Source organism: Entelurus aequoreus, linkage group LG14 (assembly GCF_033978785.1).
Source record: "Entelurus aequoreus isolate RoL-2023_Sb linkage group LG14, RoL_Eaeq_v1.1, whole genome shotgun sequence".
Lineage (NCBI taxonomy): Eukaryota > Metazoa > Chordata > Actinopteri > Syngnathiformes > Syngnathidae > Entelurus > Entelurus aequoreus.
In genome coordinates, this window is record NC_084744.1 from 23,300,806 (window position 1) to 23,320,316 (window position 19,511).

The 19,511-nt window shown below is 41.1% G+C and overlaps 1 protein-coding gene across 2 annotated transcripts in view; it reads left to right on the top strand.

Moving 5' to 3' along the window:
- The first annotated feature begins 4,724 nt into the window (after positions 1 to 4,724).
- LOC133664535 (major histocompatibility complex class I-related gene protein-like) overlaps positions 4,725 to 19,511 on the top strand; it is a 30,179-nt gene continuing 15,392 nt past the window's right edge. Inside the window, exons 1-2 of one of the 2 annotated variants that reach the window (XM_062069238.1) lie at positions 4,725 to 5,271; positions 8,192 to 8,374. In XM_062069238.1, coding sequence (XP_061925222.1) covers positions 5,148 to 5,271; positions 8,192 to 8,374 — 307 coding nt within the window. In that variant the 5' untranslated portion in view covers positions 4,725 to 5,147. The remainder of the gene's footprint in view (positions 5,272 to 8,191; positions 8,375 to 19,511) is intronic. The other variant, XM_062069240.1, reaches the window with a different exon arrangement.

The window sequence follows — 19,511 nt, forward strand, 5'->3', positions numbered from 1 at the left end:
TGTACCTTGGAGTTACACACATGTACTTTGATGTAGGCATGTACCTTGGTGTTACACACATGGACACAAGAATGCTTCAAAGTTATAAAGAAGGCAAGGGTTACAGTTATTTCAGAACAGGTCAGATTTCCTTTATGTTTGTATTTTAATGATACCATATGGTGAGATCACCATATTTTAGCTACATGAACGTTTTTTGTTTTGTTTTTTCACCAATATCTAGCAGTCCCATACCTGGTAATTTTATTTAGCAATATTTGGTATAGTAAGTTTCCAACACAATTGTGCATGTATTGCATGTATTCCTTGCAGGTTGGATGAAGGAATTGTTCTGCAATCCTATCAGCAATGATGATGATCATGTTCCACAGATTCCACTCCAGTGTTGAGTTTTGGGGACTGAAAAAAAGAATAATAATGTGTCATTTAAAATCATTTACCAAGTAATATAACTGTTAATTGGTACTTTTTAGTAAACAAATAACTGTCAATTGATATAACCTATTAGTAGATAATCCATGACACTTACAACATTTGTGATTACAGGATAACAATGATGTAATGTACCTTTTATGAATATTTGTACACAACATTATTGTATAATGTAGCAATATGTTTCAACAATGTTTATTTCAAATACTGTCCATGTCATGTTTTATCATACCTGGTGTGGTGGATTCAGAACTATCATCTACTTGGCCAGTCTGTGGGATAACTTCATCCATGGAAGCAGCAGCAGTAGTTGACGCTGATGTTGACATTTCTGTAGGTCCATGCCGCACTAGTCTTCTTCTTCTTTTCACGCTAACTGTTGATGTGTAGCCCATTTCTAACAATGGCAAAGGGTGCTCATCCTTTGGTTTACCATGCAAGAAATGTTTACTGCAGATCTGTGAGTCTTTTGTAGGCTTCCAGTCCACCCACTTGTTATTAGCGTTCTTACATTTCCTATTAACGGCCTTAATCCATCTTATTTTCATGTCTGGATCTTTTGGAAACTGGCTCTGTTTGAATGGTGGATCACAAACACATCTTCCTGAGTCAAAATAACACTCATGAATGGCACACATAGTTTGTTTCCATCTTGTGAGGAACTAAACGGTTTATTTTATATATAAATTATATTTGTGAGGTTTCAGAAATTTTACAGTACATATCATTCGCAGACGATACAAATTTATACTGTTCAGGAGATGACTTGAAAATCTTAGCTGATAATATTGAAGAGGAAATGGTTCAAGTAAAATTGTGGTTTGATGTAAATAAATTATCTTTAAATTTGGAAAATACTAAATTGATGGTATTCAGTAATAAAAAAAAAGGTAGAAGTTAGTTTATCCATAAACAATGTGAACATTGAGAAGGTGTCTGAAATCAGGGGCCGTATTTATCAAGCGTCTTAGAGTGCCATTTTACACTTAAGTCCTGAGAATTGGCGAAATTTAGTCCTACTCTCAAACTTAAGAATAAAAGCTATTTATCAAATTTCTTAAGTCTAAGAATCACTCCTACTCTCCACGATATTTAAGAGACCTTCTGAGGTGTCTTAAGTGGTTAGGAGTTGCCAGCAGGGGATGGCACAGAGGCGAGAGAGACGTGTGCGAACGTTCAGGGAGCGGAAGGATGTCCTGGCTTTGTTTGATGACGAGCAGCTGATCAAACGGTATCGTTTAGACAGAGCGGGTATTATTGTTGTCACAGATTTAATAATTTTCGATTCCTTGTTGATTTCTGCATGTGGCTGCAGTGGGCTAGTATATATAGAGCCACCCACACCAGTTTCAAATTAGTTGCCTAATTAATGAATTGGGAAGAAAATGTTATGAGAGTAGCGTATGTGTGTGTGTGGCCCTTTAATAGGTGACAGCATGTGAGGTGAGTGACGTCAGTGAGTGTGTGGGGGAGAGAAGAGAGGGAGCGGTAGCGTGATTGCGGGCGGGGACTAGTTTGTTTTGTGTTGGATTGGCTGTGTGCAAGCAATCAATAAAGCAAGAGTTGCAACTAATCGCCGGACTCATCATTCACCCTAAAGTCGTCCGCTGTGGAGACCCACTGCCGGGTAAAGTGAAGGGTGTTACCCCGAGCATACATCGGCCCTGGAGAAGTGTCTCCCCTGCCTTTTTGACTACGGTCTGGGAGCAGGAAGCAGGAAAGGTGCAACAAAAAGGAAACATTTATTTTTGATTCAATGCCAATACTGTTTGTTTGTTTTGTATTATTTTATAGTTTATTGTCAAAATATGCACTCCCATTGTCCACTTAAATATTTCTAAGATATTTCTTTATTCTTAGACAAGGGATTCCCTTCCGTGATTGGTCATTTCTATGGACACAGAAATGACGTCACCTAAAATTCCGTTTACGGCACGTAGTAATGTCGTAATTCAGCTCTGAGTGTGACACTTAAGATTCAGTCCTACACTTCGCTGAAAGTGTGAGTAAGACGCTTGATAACTAACTTTTAAGTGCAGCTTTCAGCGAATAATTTATTTACTCTTAAGTCAACTCTTAGCAGACTCTTAGGAGTAATTCTAAAAAGTTTGATAAATACGGCCCCAGATTTCTTGGGGTCATCCTAGATGACCTGCATGTGAAAAAAAAGCTATCTAAAAGCTTATTTATTTTGAACAAGGTTAAATACAGTGTCCCGTATAATACAATGAGAATGTTATATTGTTCAATTATTCTACCGTATTTCAATTATTGTGCAGAAATATGGGGACATACATATCACAGCAACATAATGCCTTTATTTATTTTACATTTAAGAACAATTGGTATTATTTTTAAAGTAGGATATAGAGACCACACAAATGCACTCTTCAATAGGTCAGGATTATTAAAACTAAAAGACATTGTAGAATTGCATACTCTTATTAGTGATGTTCAAAGTTAGAAATAAAGTTCTTCCGAAGGACTTACAAAAGTTATTGGTGATCACGTCTGAAGATGAGAATCACATGTATGACTTTAAACATCCAAGAGCGCCAACACATTTGAAAAAAATGTGCTTGTCTGTTGCTGCTGTGAAAGCATGGAATTCTGTAAAGAAAGACTTAAAAAGTTGCAAGAATATTTTTGGATTTAAAAAGAGTTAGAAAAAGAGACAACTGGCATTATATCAAACTGATTTTTGATTTTGATTGGACGTGTCATTGTGAAAATGCTTCAAGGAAAATGAAAAAGTATGTTGGAGTTGGGGTCAGGGCCGTCCCGTGGCATAGGCCGTATAGGCAAATGCTAAGGGCGCCGTCCATTAGGGGGCGCCACGCCAGTGCCACAAATGTTGGAGAAAAAAAAAAAAGAAAAATAAGTTGGTACTATTATTTCTAAATACAACAAATAATCCCACGTTAATTAAAATGCAAAGTAAAGCCTATTTGATAGAAATATTATTTGTTACAACATTACGTACCCCCCCCCCCCCCTCTCCCCCCGCACGGTGCGACCCCTCCCTTCCCGTATCATGACTCTTTTTGGACGTCACCACATCATAAAATCAACACAAGATGTGTCAACGGCCAAAACTGTCAGGTGCCCAGGGAAGAAAAAAGAGAAAAGAAGAGGAGGAGAAACGAGAAAAAGACAGAGGTAGAAGGGAGGTAACGTTAGCCGACATGAAATTATTTGTCTGTTACAGAATGTGATAGTAACCTGGCTTTTTAGCATTAAACTAATGTTACATGATTCGGCAATTGCTAATCAATAAATAGCTAGTTCTTTTTTTTAACGTCGGGTTAATATTGTGGAGGGGGCTAAATTGTTATGGAAAATAATAATGCAACGCTAGGTAACTACAGTACTCCCACCTTACATTCCTCAGGGACATTTGTATTAGATCTTTTAAGCAGGTGTTTTTTGTTTACACTGTTATTGCTTTCTGGTTAGCTAATGTTTGCCCTGCAGGTAATAGTCACTTTTCCACCCCTTTATATATTAGGTATAGTTGTAAGCCTAGTTGTTAAAGTGCACATCATTAATGTTAATTAAGCAATATCACATGAGAGGGAATGCTGTTTTTTAATTTGAGCACTGCTGTGATTCGGTTAAAGATAATCATAACATAACATTCTCATATAATATGTTAATTTGCTTTCTTTAAGTAAAAAAAAGGTGAAAGACAAAGCTATTCGGTTTCTTGTGAGTATATACACTTCACTGCCGATGTGGGGGGGCGCCACCTAAAATCTTGCCTAGGGCGCCAGATTGGTTAGGGCCAGGCCTGGTTGGGGTGTTGGTGGAGGGAACAGTGATAAAGTCATCTAAAATAATAGTGTTAAAAAAGGTTGGCAGATAAATATAAGAATATTATTCTTCCATCTGCTCCTTTCTGATCATGGAAATGCATAAGAAACAAAAAAACAATGAAAGTGTGAAGTGTACGTGGCTTGTATATATGCATGTTCATGAAAGGAATACAAAGAAATGATGATGATGATGATGATGATGATGATGATGATGATGATGATGATGATGATGATGTACTATTAGAACATCCCACAACTGCACAAATTGTCTTCCACAAATTGAAAAATATACACGACGGAATAAACAATCATTCAGAAATATATCTACTACTATTCATGCTAAAGAGTAAACACAAACCACCAACTGACGAAGTTTACTAAAAAAGTATGGAGTTGCTTGGCTTTGTTTATCCCTCACGAACTTTGACCTCAACAAATTGGACATGCGCAGAAGCCAACTTGGAAGTGGTCCATTGAAAGGTTGCTAGCGCGACCTCCTGTACTGTAGAATGTAGTATGGACCATAGGACAGGACGAAGAAGTCCCGTTAAGAAGCTGTGGAGGCCTAAGATGCTCTACTAGTCTGCTGGAAATCCAAAGAAGACGAAGGAGTAAAAAGCAAAATGGCGTTTGACAGAGAAGGCCTAAACGTGGCCACTGGCCATTATTGTTTCTCTATTTGTATTTAGTGCATACATGTACGCATATATGTCGTGTAGTAGATGAAACATTGTTAGTCATTGTTTGTATCCGGATACATTAGTCTGAGCGCACTTTATGTGCTAGCTTAGCTTGCTAGTTAGCTTAGCTTGTTAGCTGCTAACAAAGAGACGCGGACGTTATCAACACATCGCTAAGTAGAGATCAAATGTGAGTGTAAAGTGTTGTGATTGTGTGAAAATGTGCGAAAGAACGATAGCAAAGTATGAGGAGGAACTTTGTCCAACAAAAGAGGAGAAGGAGCGACAACATCAACTACTGGACGCTGTTTTCAAGAAACATCAAGTTGTGTTACACAGAACAGGTTTGTTTACTTCTTACTCTCACATCTTTACTAACTTTATATTTCATTATTAACACTTTTCTTCAATAGGAAGATGCTTTGTCTTGTGGGGATGATGCAATGCCAAGATTTAGATTCTTCATGAAAACGAGACAGTTTGAGGTTGATGTTCCTCTCAGTTTGTAACAATGTGTGATTGATTGATTGAAGGACTTATGAGAAGTTTGCATAGGAAAGGGTACAGTTTCATCACGGTACACATTCACTGCTACAAGAAAGCCTGACATGGTTTCAGTTGAAATATTTGTTTAACTCACACAGAACACAGTACTATGTAGAAAGTAGCATTTAAAATACAAATGTACTGCAAGAAAATACAATTTAAAATAAGCAAAAGGCTTTGTATATTCCCAGTTACGAGTAGCCGCAACCTGTAATATGTTTTCTTTTTGATAGGGACTCCCACATGTTGGTGGTATAGCAGGCACCCAAATTGGAACCTTTTTTGGAGTGAAATTAGGGTTGAATGTGATTTGTACAACTACCTCTGGTGTTATAATGGTCAATATATTTTGAAGTATCTAGACAGGTACATGAGTATTTTAGTGATGTGGTGTATCTTGTACACCAGACCAACTGCAAGAAGATGTACTCTGTCACCTACCAAGAGCCTCCCCACGTTAAGGAAATGGTTGGCGGAAAGGTGAGCCCGAGATGGACGGTTGAGTAGAAGCCAGTCATTTTGTTTTGGGCTGTCTGGAGTTAGTTTTTCAGGGCTTTTAAGGCGTCACGGTACTAAACATGAACTCTGTAGTCAAAGTGGGGTTAAATGATATCTTGTGTTAGAGTCTTAAGTGTATTTCTACCCACCAGCGGGGTGATCCTACTATGTAAGAAGTAAGGTTGTACGGTATACTGGTATTAGTATAGTACCGCAATACTATCCATCTATCCATTTTCTACCGCTTGTCCCTTTCGGGGTGACGGGGGGTGACTCAGCTGCATTATTCATATTCGGTACTATACCGCCTCTAAAAAGTACGACTTCTATGATAACATCAATATTTTTTGGCATCACAACATCTTTCGTTTTTATTTATTTATTTATATTATGTTTATAAACTCAGGAAATATGTCCCTGGACACATGAGGACTTTGAATATGACCAATGTATGATCCTGTAACTACTTGGTATCAGATTGTTACCCAAATTTGTGGTATCATCCAAAACTAATGTAAAGCATCCAAACAACAGAAGAATCAGTAATCATTACATTTTAACAGAAGTGTAGATATAACATGTTAAAACAGAAAATAAGCAGATATTAACAGTAAATGAACACATAGATTAACATTCCATTTTCTACCACTTGTCCTTAATAATTTTGACAAAATATTAGAATATAAATGACACAATATGTTACTGCATATGTCAGCAGACTAAATTAGGAGCCTTTGTTTTTTTTACTTACTACTAAAAGACAAGTTGTCTAGTATGTTCACTATTTTATTTAAGGACAAACTTGCAATAAGAAACATATGTTTAATGTACCCTAAGATTTGTTGTTAAAATAAAGCCAATAATGCACTTTTTTGTGGTCCCTTTTTTTTAGAAAAATATCGAAAAGTATCAAAATACATTTTGGTCCAACACTAGTAAGAACAGAATTTGTCGGTTGATTCTTTGACTACCCTAGTAGTCATTTTTTCACTAGAGAGATTAGTCTCTACGATGCAGCCAACAAAGGTAATCTCATTTTTGTTTGTTATAATATTGTCACCCACTTTGACTGTGAAGTTATCTACTTTTCTGAGGTTAGGAATTGACCCAAAGACCTGTGTACTTGCAAGTACCGGGGCGAGTCTTAATGTGCCAGTTTGTCATTGAAAGCCTTGCTAGTCTAGGTCTTGAGGATTGTAGCTGTGCTTGTTTTGTGGCCGTCAGCCTCAGTTCTATGTTCTTTATGGGTACAGAAAATGATGGAATGATCACTTAAGCCGCATACAGTAGTTCCACTTGTGGTGATCTTAGACTGGTCAGAAATAACAACGAGGTCTATGAAGGTTTAAAAGGACTCACTCACCCTGGTAGTTTGCTTAATGAGCTAAGTGAGGCAATGTTGGTGGCACAGCTTAGTGAAGGTTTTAAAAATGGGTGCATCCTTTCAGGACATATCTGTGTTCCAGTCCCCAAGAAGATGTAAACCTTTATCAACATGTTTACACAAAACTCACACACTCACCAAATACATTTTATACTGTAATCAAATCTAATTAGTTATAATTTCACTTCCTGATTCTGACTTACATGCAACAATAAGTGAAAATAAACATTTATTTTCAATAACCAAAGTAGTCAACACTTCAATTATTAAAAGAACATAAAGGTGACTGACTTTCCTTCAGCGTGTTGTAGATGGTCTCCAATTCCTAAAGAGGAATTGTTGATGGAGATACTCCATAACACAGCACTTAGTAAAATATGTTTTTGTTAAAAGTTCCTTTTTGCCCAGCCAACAAAATGACCACCAAAAAGTATTCTGCATGATGACAAAAACATACCATGAATGTTTTTTTTAAGTGATTTTGGAATTAGATTTTTTTTATTTCCATGATATTGAAGTCATGGTAATGCCAATCTCAATATTTACACACTTTACATCAGTGAAGTTAAGAATGCCTCATTTAATGCTGCTTCGTACTTATAAAAACTTTTCAAATGGACCCCCATCAACTTTCCAAGCCTGTTTTTGTACTCACTGTACCACTTTTGAAATAATTTTAGGAAAAAAGGAGGTATTTCCCGTGTTTTTATTGGTTGTTTTGCTACACACTTTTAACACAACACAGGAAAGAACACAAATAATGTCATTGTGTTAACAGTGTCAGTCCAAAACTATTTCTCTTCTCTCTTTATCTTATTGACTTATTTACCCAACAGATGTCCAGCAGCCCCCTCACATTAAAGAGGAAGAGGAGGAAGTGAGGATCAGTCAGGAGGGAGAGTGTCTTCTAGGGCAGGAGGAGGATGATGTCACCAAGCTTCCACTGACTGTTGTCTCTGTGAAGACTGAAGAGCATGAAGACAAACCACCTGAGTCCTCACAGCTTCATCACAGTCCAAGTAAGCACAACATCCACATATCATTTTATTCTCAGGGCATTCAATCCATCACAACTGGACTGTTCACTTTGTCTTAGAAGACATTTGTCCTCTCATCCAAGTAGGCTTCATCACTTCATGCTCATAGACTTCAAGTCTTAAATCTAATCACTGGAATTTAGAGGGGAACTGCACTTTTTGGGGGGGGAATTTTTCTATGGTTCACAATCATTATAAAAGACATGACGGTGGATATATTTAAAAAAAAAAAAAAAAATCCCATTCTAATTCGGGCTGGGCGATATGGCCTTTTATTAATATCTTGATATTTTTAGGCCATGTCACGATACACCAGGGGTGGGCAATTAATTTTTACCGGCGGCCGCATGAGCAACCCGAGCACTGCTGGAGGGCCACACCGACAATATTTCAATTAAATTTTGCTTAAATTATTTTTGATATACCGTAAGATAAAAAATAATAATATTTTCATTCAACCTAACTTATCTTTATACAAAAGCAGATGGCTTTTGATGGTTTTATTTTTAACACTTTCTTACACAACACTTCCTGATGTATAATACCATGCAAAAATTTCAATTTCTGTCACTTTATCCTGCATCCTCTTTGTTGTGAACGTAGCACGCCTGTAAGGTGATTGGCGAAGAAGGAGGAAGCGTTGCGGTTGCGGAAATGAGGAGTGAGGATAGATGTGCGTGTGGAAAGAACGAGATAAGTTGAGCTGTGTTAGTATAGGTTGCTCAATAAAAGTTTAAAAAGAGCGTCAGACTTGGTGTGCACTTCTTCTGGACTCAATTGATGTCAGAAGTGGGATGAAATGCCTCCCAGTTCGCCTTGCCATCAAACTTGGGAGTCTTCATTGAGGGCGGAATTCCCCCATGGCAAGCAGCGTGAGCTGCACCTGTAGACACTGCCTCTCTCCTTCCTTTCTTTCTCTCTCTCTCTCTCTCTCTCTCTCTCTCTCTCTCTCTCTCTCTCTCTCCGGCGAGCTCCTCACGTGGCACGTACCTCTCGATGACGTAGCAGGCTGCGCACACAATTAAGCAGTGCAGTATGCGCAAAGTTTTACTTCTGCCACCAATTGTAGCGTCCAGAAGAAGTGCACACCAAGTCTGACGCTCTTTTTAAACTTTTATTGAGCAAGCTCAACTTATCGCGTTCCTTCCACACGCACATCTATCCTCACTCCTCATTTACGCAACTCAAGAAGACAACATCAACTTCAGCAGGTCGTTACACTATATTCTTTAAACACAGCAACACGTGTACTACAAATTAAGCACACTGCTTTACCTTTACTTGGCAGTCCATGTCTTGTTGAAAACACGCCATTCGTCATCACCTTTTCTTTTTTTAGCGTCTCGGGGATAACCGGGCATCACTTGTCGCTGTGCGCCTTCACTCACAGGACATACGTCCATAAATAACACTTTTCAAAATAAAAGCAGCACAGTTGTATTGCACGCACGACATAGATGTTTTTTTAAATTTATTTTGTAATTTGTGATTGCCGCTGCACGCACGAGCATACGTCCACACGGAAGTCATACAAATAACGCTTTTCAAAACAAAAGCAGCACCGTTGTATTGCACACTCAAGATAGATACTTTTTAAAATGTATTTTGTAATTTATGATTGGCCTCACGCGGGCCGGACAGAGACGTACAAAGGGCCGGATGCGGCCCGCGGGCCGCAGAATGCCCAGGTCTGCGATACACCATATATATGTGGATATTTTGCCTTAGCCTTGAATGAACACTTGATGCATATAATCACAGCAGTATGATTATTCTATGTGTCTACATTAAAACATTCTTCTTCATACTGCATTAATATATGCTACTTTTAAACTTTCATGCAGAGAGGGAAATCACAACTAAAAGTGTATTTATTAAACAGTTATTAAGCAGTGGCACAAACATTCATGTCATTTCAAAACAGAAAGTGCAAGATTGTCAGAGACATTTTAAAACAAGCTATTAGTGCACTTTTGTGCATGATGTCACTAAGATGACAAATCAAAACAACACTAAATTAAAGTGCACTTTTTGTACAGAACGCCACTACAATAGTTAAAAACAAATAAAGTGCACTTTTGTGCATGATGTCACACAAGATATTTCAATAAGTGTCAAATAAAAATGAGCTGCATAATAGGAAATCAAATAGTGTATGTCCTTCACTATGTGGTAGGTTTGTATTTGTGTTTGACTTTCCCTTCTACTGTTACCAAGTAGCATTATTTCACTTTTACTGAGATTCAAAGATAGTCTGTTTTTGTCAAACCGTCTTTTTAATTTGTTCATTTCTTCTGTTATTATTTGTATTATCTTCTGTGTTCTCTCCTGAACAAAACACTGTTGTATCATCTGCAAATAATACTAACTTTAAATATTTAGTAACTTTACAAATATCATTTATATAGAGATTGAATAATTTTGGTCCTAGTATTGATCCCTGAGGTACACCACAGGATATATTTAGTGTTGTAGAAGTGTGTTGGCCTAGCTTCACGTATTGTTTCCTGTTGGTTAAGTAACTTCTAATCCAGTTTAAGACCAACCTTCTGATGCCATATCCTTCTAGTTTTTTGATTAAAATATTGTGATTAATTGTGTCAAATGCTTTAGTTAGATCCAACAACACTGCTGCTGCACATTTGTTAACATCTATTGCATTGCTCATTTCTTCTGTCATTTCAATTAAAGCCATCAAAGTTGAAATATTAGCTGTGTATCCATATTGGTTCTCATCTAGTATTCTATGTTCGTTTGTTGAACTCTGTAATCTGTTATTGGACAGTTTTTCAATGATTTTAGAAAATTGTGAAAGTAAATAAACAGGACTATAATTTGTAAATTGGTGTTTGTCTACAGTCTTATAAATTGGTGCATTTTAGCTATTTTCATTTTGTTTGGGAATTTACCTGTTTAACATGACTGGTTACTAATATACATGAATGGTCCTGAGATCTCTTCAATAACCTTTTTTATCGTTTCCATATCAATTCCATTACTATCGATTGAAGTCTTAGATTAGCATTTTTTCACGATTAGAACTATTTCCTCCTGTGTCACATTACTGAGGAACATTGAGTTAGGATTTTGCTCTATGGCAGACCTGGGCATTCTGCGGCCCGCGGGCCGCATCCGGCCCTTTGTGCGTCCCTGTCCGGCCCGCGTGAGGCCAATTATAAATTACAAAATACATTTTAAAAAGTATCTATGTCGAGTGTGCAATACAACGGTGCTGCTTTTGTTTTGAAAATCGTTATTTGTATTACTTCCGTGTGGACGTATGCGTGTGCGTGATTGTGAGTGAATGTGAACAGCTGCAATTACAAAATAAAGTTGAAAAAACATCTATGTCGTGCGCGCAATACAACTGTGCTGCTTTTATTTTGAAAAGTATTATTTATGGGCGTGTGTCCGTGTGTAACCTGCGAGTGAAGGTGCACATGCAGCGACAAGTGATGCACGGTTTACACCCGAGACGCTAAAAAGAGAAAAGTTGATGAGGAATGCCGTGTTTTCAACAAGACATGAACTGCAAAGCAACGTCCCCTCTAAGGTGCGTGCCTGCGCAATTGCGCACTGCTCAAGCGTCCGCTGCGCGCAGCAAGTATATATGCCGCGCACCAAATCAAATCCCATCTGAATTCTAAACAAAATAAACATATTTATTCTATGGAATTTTGCAATGCAACTTTGAATGACAGTGACAACAAGCGGCCCTAAGTGTGTTCGTCAACACCGTTCAATTGAACACCGTTCAATTATTGTAACGTCTATCGAGATGCTTCGAGGACAGGAATTATATCGATCACTTTATTTAGCAAAACTGTTTATATTCGGACATAACCACACCAAAAACATGAGTAAAACAATTCTATCTCGAAAAACTAGTCATTTTCTGCCGTACAAACCAGGCCAAAACCAACTTGTCATCTGTCACCAACACGCATAGCACTAAACCACTGGTGCGTTTATGGCCACACAAAAAGTCGGACAACTCAAACACCACACAAAGTTACACTATGACTCCTCAGTCATACGTGTGCTTATTTTACTGTCATTTATTATTAATGTTAATTTATTTATATTAGTCATGGGATGCTGTTACACACACTATGTTGAAGTATTACTATTATTATTAATTATTATTATTATTATTATTATTATTATTATTATTTATCTTACGGTATATATCAAAAATAATATTGAGCAAAATGTAATTGAAATATTGTCGATGTGGCCCTCCAGCAGTGCTCGAGTAGCTCATGCGGCCCCCGGTAAAAATTAATTGCCCACCCCTGCTCTATGGTGTCATTATAGTCCTCAATTGAAACTGGGTCTGGAATCCTTTCCTCCAATTTTGGTCCAATATTTCCAAAGTAATTATTGAAGCTTTCAACTACTTCATTTATGTTGTCATTCTTTTTGTTTCCGTCTAAGAAGTATTGGGGGTAATCCCTCTTAGTGCCAAGGGAAATATAAGCTTTGGCTTCAGCCTATTCCTTTTTCGGTCGTTATTTTTCTTTTCTTTTTGTGTCTAAATGTGTATGATTGTTAAATATGTATCATCTGTACTGTTAAACTGATGACACAAAATGGTTGTTGGTTGATTATATGACGGAAATAAACGTATTTCATTAAAAAAAAACATATGGGACGTGGGTTGTCTTACGTCAGCACCAGAAGTGGTAAAATCAGCTGCTCACCTGGCGGGTTTTTTGGGGATGAATAGGGAAGTCCTTCTTTAGCTGCCGTCTTGTTTTATCATATATTGTTGCCTGTGCACCTGTCAATGTTCACTTTTGTATGCACATCAATTTAACAAAAAATCTTGACTTTGGAGCAATGTTCACAGACTCTAGTATTTGGCTCTCTATTAGATGTGACAGTGCCTACCTCTTTAGGACCACCCTTTCTAGATATATACAGATTTGTATTTACAACATTAATATATACATACTGTGAAAATATTAAAAAAAGGTAAGCTTTTAGTTAATTTTAATAAGTTTTGTTTTAAATGTTTTGTTTGTAATTGGTTTTTAATCTTCATTATTTACTTCAAGTTATTACAGTATGTCTCTATATACATATTTATTTGATACATTTTGGCCAAAGGAGGCACATTTCAATTTCTTACTCACACTTGTTATTACATATGTTGGCCAGAGGAGGAGCGCTTCAGATTTTTAGACACACTTGTTATTTCATATGTTGACCAGAGGGGGATGAATAGGGAATTCCTTCTTTAGTCCTTCTCTAGCTGCCGTCTTGTTTTATCATATACAGGACTGTCTCAAAAAATTAGAATAATGTGATAAAGTCCTTTATTTTCTGTAATGCAATTAAAAAAACAAAAATGTCATACATTCTGGATTCATTACACATCAACTGAAATATTGCAAGCCTTTTATTATTTTAATATCGCTGATTATGGCATACAGCTTAAGAAAACTAAAAAATCGTATCTCAAAAAATTTGAATATTTCCTCAGACCAAGTAAAAAAAAAAGATTTATAACAGCAAAACAAAATCAAACATTTGAAAATGTCAATTAATGCACTCAGTACTTGGTTGGGAATCCTTTTGCACGGATTACTGCACCAATGCGGCGTGGCATGGAGGCAATCAGCCTGTGGCATTGCTGAGGTGTTATGGATGCCCAGGATGCTTCAATAGCGGCCTTTAGCTCATTTGCATTATTGGGTTTGTGTGACGATCGGTCACTTCATTTCAGTTTGTTTCCTGGTTTTTGTATTGCTTCCTGTCAGTGCTCTTATTTTGTTATATTTCCTGTTTGTTCCGCTGAGCACTGTTTTCTCCTCACCTGCCGTTGATTGGCAGCCGGTCCACACCTGCTGCCAATCAGCATATGTCTATTTAGGTTTTCTCTGGAGCACTCCTCAGGGCTCGATGATAGACTCTCTACGTTTGGAACTTTTTATGCAAGACTGCTTTATTTTCTGTTTATGATAATTAAAATCATTTTACCTGCTAATCCTCCTCCTGGTTCTTGCATCTTGGGGACACACAAACGGCAGCCATGCGAGTTCCTCACAGTATCATCGAGCCAGAATGCTGCGTCCTCGTGAGAACCCCTGTCGGCGATGCACAGCCGATGTTCTGGACCGCACAATTCATCGAGGACTTGAAAGCCAGGTTTGTGCAGTCCCAGCCCACAGCAGGCTCGGACCTTCTTCCTCCGCCCAGGCCGCCGGCTCTCCGACCGGCGCGGCCACCGTCACCTTCCCTCCTCCCGGCTAGGCCGCCGGCTCCGGCTCTCCGACCGGCGCGGCCACCGCCGCCTTCCCTCCTCCCGGCTAGGCCGCCGGCTCCGGCTCTCCGACCGGCGCGGCCACCGCCGCCTACCCTCCTCCCGGCTAGGCCGCCGGCTCCAGCTCTCCGACCGGCGCGGCCACCGCCGCCATCTCCCCGTCGCCTGCTGTGCGTCCTGTCCCGGCTCCACGGCAATCGCCTGTGCCTGCGCGTCGACCTCCGGTTCCCACACCGCGTCGCACGCCGGTCGCAGCCCCGCGTCGCACGCCGGTCGCGGCGCCGCGACGACCAACACCGGCTGAGCGCCCAGCACCCGTTCCTGCTCCTAGGCAGCTTCCAGCAGCTGCACCACGGCTGCTATCCATTCCAGCACCCGCTCGTCCCGCCAGTCCGGCGAAGGCTCCAGTGGAGCCCACCGTGATGTCCTTCCTGGCCTCCTGCTGGGACTCGGCGAGGGCCGTATTGTTTTCCCTCCTCCTGGCCCCCTTCCGCCCGTCCCTGATTTTCGCACCGGGGGACATCAACAACCTGGAACTCCTTCTCCCAGTGGTGGACGGCGTCTGGCATCCGCCTAGTGGAGGGGGGGCTACTACCGGCAGCGGTGCAGCCAAGCACACGCCGCTGTCATCCCCACCATCGTCTCCTCCCACGGAGACATCATCGTCTCTGGCAGGCTTTCGCCCGGCGCCGCCATCTCCATCATCGGTGGGACTCCGCACGACACCGCCATCTTCCTGGTCGGCAGCGGAACCACCCACGACATCATCTCTGGCGAGCGTTCGCAGGGCGCCGCCATCTTCATTGTTGACGGCTCCTCCCACAGTGCTGTCATCATCGTCGCCGCCGGCTGCGCAACCTCCTCCTCCTCATCCACCAAAGACGCGACGGTGTTATGGACTTCCTCCGCGCTGTCGGCAGCGATCTGCAGAACCTGCGTGTGGACCTTCGCAGCTGTTGGTGCTCAGGTACCACGTGCTTCCGCCTCCTTGTCGGCCACTAATGTGGCCGTTCCGTGGTCGCCCACCTCACCAGTGGCAGCGGCGTTCAACGCGTCGCCGCCACCTGACTCTCCCTCACTGGCTGCGAGGACATTTGGCCTGGCGACCCTCCACCAACTCCTCCGTCCACCCTCCCGTAATTTTTGGACTTTTTTCCATTCTTGTTTCCAGGGAACATCTGGAATCTGTTCCTTGAGAGGGGGGGGGGGGGGGGGGGGGTCCTGTGACGATCGGTCACTTCATTTTAGTTTGTTTCCTGGTTTTTGTATTACTTCCTGTCAGTGCTCTTATTTTGTTATATTTCCTGTTTGTTCCGCTGAGCACTGTTTTCTCCTCACCCGCCGTTGATTGGCAGCCGGTCCACACCAGCTGCCAATCAGCATATGTCTATTTAGGTTTTCTCTGGAGCACTCCTCAGGGCTCGATGATAGACTCTCTACGTTTGGAACTTTTTATGCAAGACTGCTTTATTTTCTGTTTATGATAATTAAAATCATTTTACCTGCTAATCCTTCTCCTGGTTCTTGCATCTTGGGGACACACAAACGGCAGCCATGTGAGTTCCTCACAGTTTGGTGTCTTTCAGCTTCTTCTTCACAATACCCCACAAATTCTCTATAGGGTTCAGGTCAGGGGAGTTGGCAGGCCAATCGAGGACAGTAATGCCATGGTCAGTACACCAGTTATTGGTGGTTTTGGCACGGTGGGCAGGTGCCAGATCATGCTGGAAAATGAAATCATTCTTAAAGAGAGGAACCACCACCCCGGTCTGCCAATCCAGAGGTACCGCCCCCGATGTCCACGCAATGTTGCAGAGTCTTGTCAACCAAGACAGCCCCACGGCATCCAGAGCCTTAAGAAACTCCGGGCGGATCTCATCCACCCCCGGAGCCCTGCCACCGAGGAACGTTTTAACTACCTCGGCAACATCAGCCCCAGAAATAGGAGAGCCCACCACAGATTCCCCAGGCACTGCTTCCTCATAGGAAGACATGTTGATAGGATTGAGGAGGTCTTCGAAGTATTCCCTCCACCGATCCACAACATCCGCAGTCGAGGTCAGCAGAACACCATCCCCACCATACACGGTGTTGACATTGCACTGCTTTCCCTTCCTGAGGCGGCAGTTGGTGGTCCAGAATTGCTTCGAAGCCGTCTGGAAGTCGTTTTCCATGGCTTCCCCGAACTCCTCCCATGTCCGAGTTTTTGCCTCCACTATAGCCGCACACCGCTTGGCCTGTCGGTACCTGTCTGCTGCCTCCGGAGTTCTATGAGCCAAAAGAGCCCAGCCCAGCACCTCCCTTGTGACATGTTCAAAGTTCTTCCGGAGGTGGGAATTGAAACTCTCTCTGACAGGAGACTCTGCTAAACGTTCCCAGCAGAACCTCACAATGCGTTTGGGCCTGCCAGGTCTGTCCGGCATCCTCCCGACCATCGCAGCAAACTCACCACCAGGTGGTGATCGGTAGAAACAAGAATTTCCACCCCAGCCCAGCGCCTCTCACTGCTGGCAAGAGTCCAGCCCCTCTCAAGAGAACTGGTTCCAGAGCCCTTGCTGTGTGTCGATGTGAGTCTGACTATATCTAGCTGGAACTTCTCCACCTCGCACACTAGCTCAGGCTCCTTCCCCCTAGCGAGGTGACGTTCCACGTCTTAAGAGCTAGCTTATGTAGCTGTTGAGTTAAAAACTCAGAAGTGTCAGTAATCATGGTCAATATCAGTGCAAACTACAATTCCCAGAATGCCAAGGTAAAATGGCCGCCAAATTACTAATTGAATGCACCTGAAAAGGAAGGAGGTTCAGTCACTCATGCACCAAACAACCTCCATGGAAAGAACAGCAGCAAGCAGCCACCACCGCAAGATCCACTCAACAAGTTTCTCCAAACACACCAATGGTCGGTGAATATGCTTTTTCATTTAATGATGATCGAAATGCTTTGTTTGTTAAGCTTAATTTATACCTGCAAGTTTGTTAATTAGCTTACTGAACTCTCTTCATTTGTTTGTTTGAACTGCTGGCTTCAAATTGTACCACTGCATTACTGCATTTACCTTTTCAGCTTTGATTTCATACTGTTTGACCAGTTAAAAGCAAATTGTTTAAAGCAAATGTAAAAGTTTAAAGCTTAAGCTAAAATGGCAAATGTTTAAAGTTAAAAGTACAAAATATTAATGCAAAGTTTAAAGGATAAAGTCATGTTTTGCTAAAAGTTAAAACATTATATAGAAAGTTTAAAACGTTATTCAGAAGTTTAAAAGCATTTGTAAAAAGTTTTTTAAAAATACCTGTGTAATCACATTGTTGAACATCTTTGTTTATGTGGTTTAAAGGTTTACAACCTACTGATGATTTTGAAGATCAACTGAAAGGAAACCAACAATTCTTCAAGTTGGAAAAAATAAAAGTTGATCAACTGGAAATTGTGAGTTGTCCGTGGGTCCTTTTTGGAGTAGAAGAGTGGAACTTAAGAGTAGCCGAGGATCGGACCGCCAAGTGCCCTGCCTTCGGCTTCCGCCCAGCTCACATTGCACCCGGCCTCTATGGCCCCTGCTATGTGTGGTGAGCCCATTGGAGGGAGGACCCACGTTGCCTCTTCGGGCTGTGCCCGGCCGGGCCCCATAGGGACAGGCCCACCCACCAGGCGCTCGCCATCGTGCCCCACCTCCGGGCCTGGCTCCGTAGGGGGGCCCCGGTGACCCGCGTCCGGGCGAGGGAAATCTGGGTCCTTCGTTTGTATTTTTCATGGAGGTCTTCAAGCTGCTCTTTGTCTGATACCTCACCTAGGACCAGTTTGTCTTGGGAGACCCTACCAGGGGGGCATGAAGCCCCCGGACAACATAGCTCCTAGGACAGGGGTGGGCAATTAATTTTTACCGGGGGCCGCATGAGCTACCCGAGCACTGCTGGAGGGCCACATCGACAATATTTCAATTACATTTTGCTCAATATTATTTTTGATATATACCGTAAGATAAATAATAATAATAATAATAATAATAATTAATAATAATAGTAATACTTCAACATAGTGTGTGTAACAGCATCCCATGACTAATATAAATAAATTAACATTAATAATAAATGACAGTAAAATAAGCACACGTATGACTGAGGAGTCATAGTGTAACTTTGTGTGGTGTTTGAGTTGTCCGACTTTTTGTGTGGCCATAAACGCACCAGTGGTTTAGTGCTATGCGTGTTGGTGACAGATGACAAGTTGGTTTTGGCCTGGTTTGTACGGCAGAAAATGACTAGTTTTTCGAGATAGAATTGTTTTACTCATGTTTTTGGTGTGGTTATGTCCGAATATAAACAGTTTTGCTAAATAAAGTGATCGATATAATTCCTGTCCTCGAAGCATCTCGATAGACGTTACAATAATTGAACGGTGTTCAATTGAACGGTGTTGACGAACACACTTAGGGCCGCTTGTTGTCACTGTCACTCAAAGTTGCATTGCAAAATTCCATAGAATAAATATGTTTATTTTGTTTAGAATTCAGATGGGATTTGATTTGGTGCGCGGCATATACTTGCTGCGCGCAGCGGACGCTTGAGCAGTGCGCAATTGCGCAGGCACGCACCTTAGAGGGGACGTTGCTTTGCAGTTCATGTCTTGTTGAAAACACGGCATTCCTCATCAACTTTTCTCTTTTTAGCGTCTCGGGTGTAAACCGTGCATCACTTGTCGCTGCATGTGCACCTTCACTCGCAGGTTACACACAGACACACGCCCATAAATAATACTTTTCAAAATAAAAGCAGCACAGTTGTATTGCGCGCACGACATAGATGTTTTTTCAACTTTATTTTGTAATTGCAGCTGTTCACATTCACTCACAATCAC